This window comes from Phaethon lepturus, unplaced genomic scaffold (assembly GCF_000687285.1).
Source record: "Phaethon lepturus isolate BGI_N335 unplaced genomic scaffold, ASM68728v1 scaffold13943, whole genome shotgun sequence".
Lineage (NCBI taxonomy): Eukaryota > Metazoa > Chordata > Aves > Phaethontiformes > Phaethontidae > Phaethon > Phaethon lepturus.
The window spans coordinates 4,901-7,324 of record NW_010529819.1 but is presented as its reverse complement, the minus strand read 5'-3'; the positions used below and the strand labels follow the sequence as shown (position 1 = coordinate 7,324).

General features: G+C 37.0%; 1 protein-coding gene across 1 annotated transcript in view; it reads left to right on the top strand.

Moving 5' to 3' along the window:
• USPL1 (ubiquitin specific peptidase like 1) overlaps positions 1-1,609 on the top strand; it is a 10,941-nt gene extending 9,332 nt beyond the window's left edge. The window contains exon 9 of the mRNA XM_010284060.1: positions 3-1,609. Within this exon, the coding sequence (XP_010282362.1) occupies positions 3-1,454 (1,452 nt within the window). The 3' untranslated portion in view covers positions 1,455-1,609. The remainder of the gene's footprint in view (positions 1-2) is intronic.
• The last annotated feature ends 815 nt before the right edge of the window (positions 1,610-2,424 follow it).

Here is a 2,424-nt window from a genome sequence, read left to right as displayed (position 1 = left end):
AGCAGGAATTGGCTTTTTCACCTAACACTCCATATAGAGGAGAGTTTGCTGGAACTAGTCTAGCCATGAATAATAAATGCATGTTATATGAAAATTCCAGCATTTGCTTACCTCTAGAAGAGTTGAACCCAGCAAATATTATTCCTCCTGTGCCCAAAAAACACGGCCCTGACCCATCTGACTCGTCACTTGTTCAAAGAACAGATGACAGGACTAGTTTACCTAACGGAGAACATGGATTAAATTCAGAACTACAGCTAAACAAGAAGTTGTCACCAGTAGAGAATATTATACAAAAATCACCTGACTTGAAAGATGCAACGAAAATTGTAGTTAATTCTCAGATTGCCAATTCTTCTGCTGCCAATAATTCCATTCAGCCTTCACACAAAGACCAAAAAAGAGGATTTGTAGGAAGCTGGGTAAAGAAATTATTAAGCAAGAATACTTCTTTTATGCCTTCAAGTGCCTCAGCTCTCAAGAATGAGAGAAGTTACAAAACTCCCTCAATGCAAAAAATAAGTGAAGTGCGGTTGCCAGTTAAGGGAGCAAGTAACTTTGGTGGATTTCAAAGCAGAGGTACAAACAAAATAACTGAGACCCCAAAGTCAGTGGTTCCTCAGGGTAATAATACTCATCCTTTATCAAATTTCAAAGGATTTTCTCAAAGCACTCATCTTCCAACAGCAAGTCATACCACTATTGAAGGTCCAACTTGGAGTAAGTCAGGAAGTACATTGGGTATCTCAGGTAAAGTGACTCAGTTCCATTCACCTAGCTATAACTCTGGGAAGGCAGAAGAGTCAGATAGTGACAAAACAAAAAAACTTCGCCTAAAACTGTTAAAAAAACTTAATGCTAAAAAGAAGAAGTTGGCTTCACTGGATAGGCTAGCGGTGGAACAGATGAAACATGAAGAACCTGTGAGTGGAGGGGTGGTAAGCATCCCATCACAGATTGCATCTCATAATGACAGTGAATTATTGCAGAGTTTTTTAAGGGAACTGCAGAATCAGATTGATGTCGCAGATAATGAATCAGAATTTAATGCAAACTCTATATCGGGGTGCATTAGCCATGATAACAATGATGAAATACTGGCAGAATTACTGTCCCCTACTTCAACTGTTACTTCCATAGAGGCTCCAAAAAGCGAAGATGAATGTATGTATATGGAAATGGTAGATAGCAGTGTTGCAACAACAGTGTCTGAAGAGAAGAGGAGTATGCCACATGCAGCAATGACAAGTGAGGACCATAATTATTACAGTCCTGTAAAGGAGAGTAATTCAGAACTTCATACAATAAGCAAACCCAGTGTCAAAAAACTTGCTTTTGAAAGCCCTACAAGGGAAGATATCCTTGAAGACCTATTCTCCATTTCAGCACCAAGTTCAATGGCAGGTGACATAGATTTACCTCATTTTGATGAAACTCTGTTTGAGACTTGGTAAATATTCAGTTTCTTGGTTTTAAGTATTTTTCAATATTATGTATATTTTGAAACAAAGCACTATTAAATTATATTTTCTAACTAGTTTAATTGCACACTGGCTGTACTTGAACAATTTACATTTGAGGTATTTTTTTCTTGAGATTGTATTGTAGCAGACAAATAAGGTTTTAATGCATTTTATTTTTCTGAGAAGCAGTTATTTTAGCTGTCAGATATGATGATTTTTAATTAATGCTCCTGTGAGTCTTAATTTTTGCTGCTTTTAATATGGAAAACTTATCCATATTCTACTGAGTTTGAGAAATAATAAACTTCAGTAGTCTTGATGATGTAATAGTGTAAGAAATATTTAGGTAGTAGTGATTTATTTTACAGGATCACCCAACTCCTGAAGTCTTTTTGTGTGACATTTAAAAAAAAAGTTTCTTCTGTAATCAGGGATGTTTTAATCCTTTGATACAAACATCATTTGCAACACTAAACTTGAGGCTGAATTCTGTTAGGAACTGAACTCTTTTCAGAATTACTGTTCAACAAGCTCACCCTGGTGTATACACCTCTTGGATCCAAGGAAGGACAGATACATGGTAGAAATTCCCTATTTAAAGTTATGGCATGTCCTGAGTTTTCATTGTGGGTAACTGGACATAAAATTTGTCAGACTATTTTTCTGAGCCAGCTTATTTTTTCAGTAAAATCAGTAAGATTTGGGCCAGTGTTTGCAGCACATGTGAAACAATGTAAAACGTAACTTTTAGTTATTCATAGCTGCAAATTCACTAATAAAAGAAAGGTTTCTAAGAATTGAAGTTAACTGTAAGTTAGCACCCATAACTGTTGTCACTAGGAGTTCCTCATGGCTAGAGCAGTGCACCCCTGTCTGCATGTGAGAGTGCCAAGCAGAGGCAAGGTCAACAGGAAGAAAGTAATGGAAAAGGTGGCAAGGCAGCACTGAGGAAGCAGAGGGA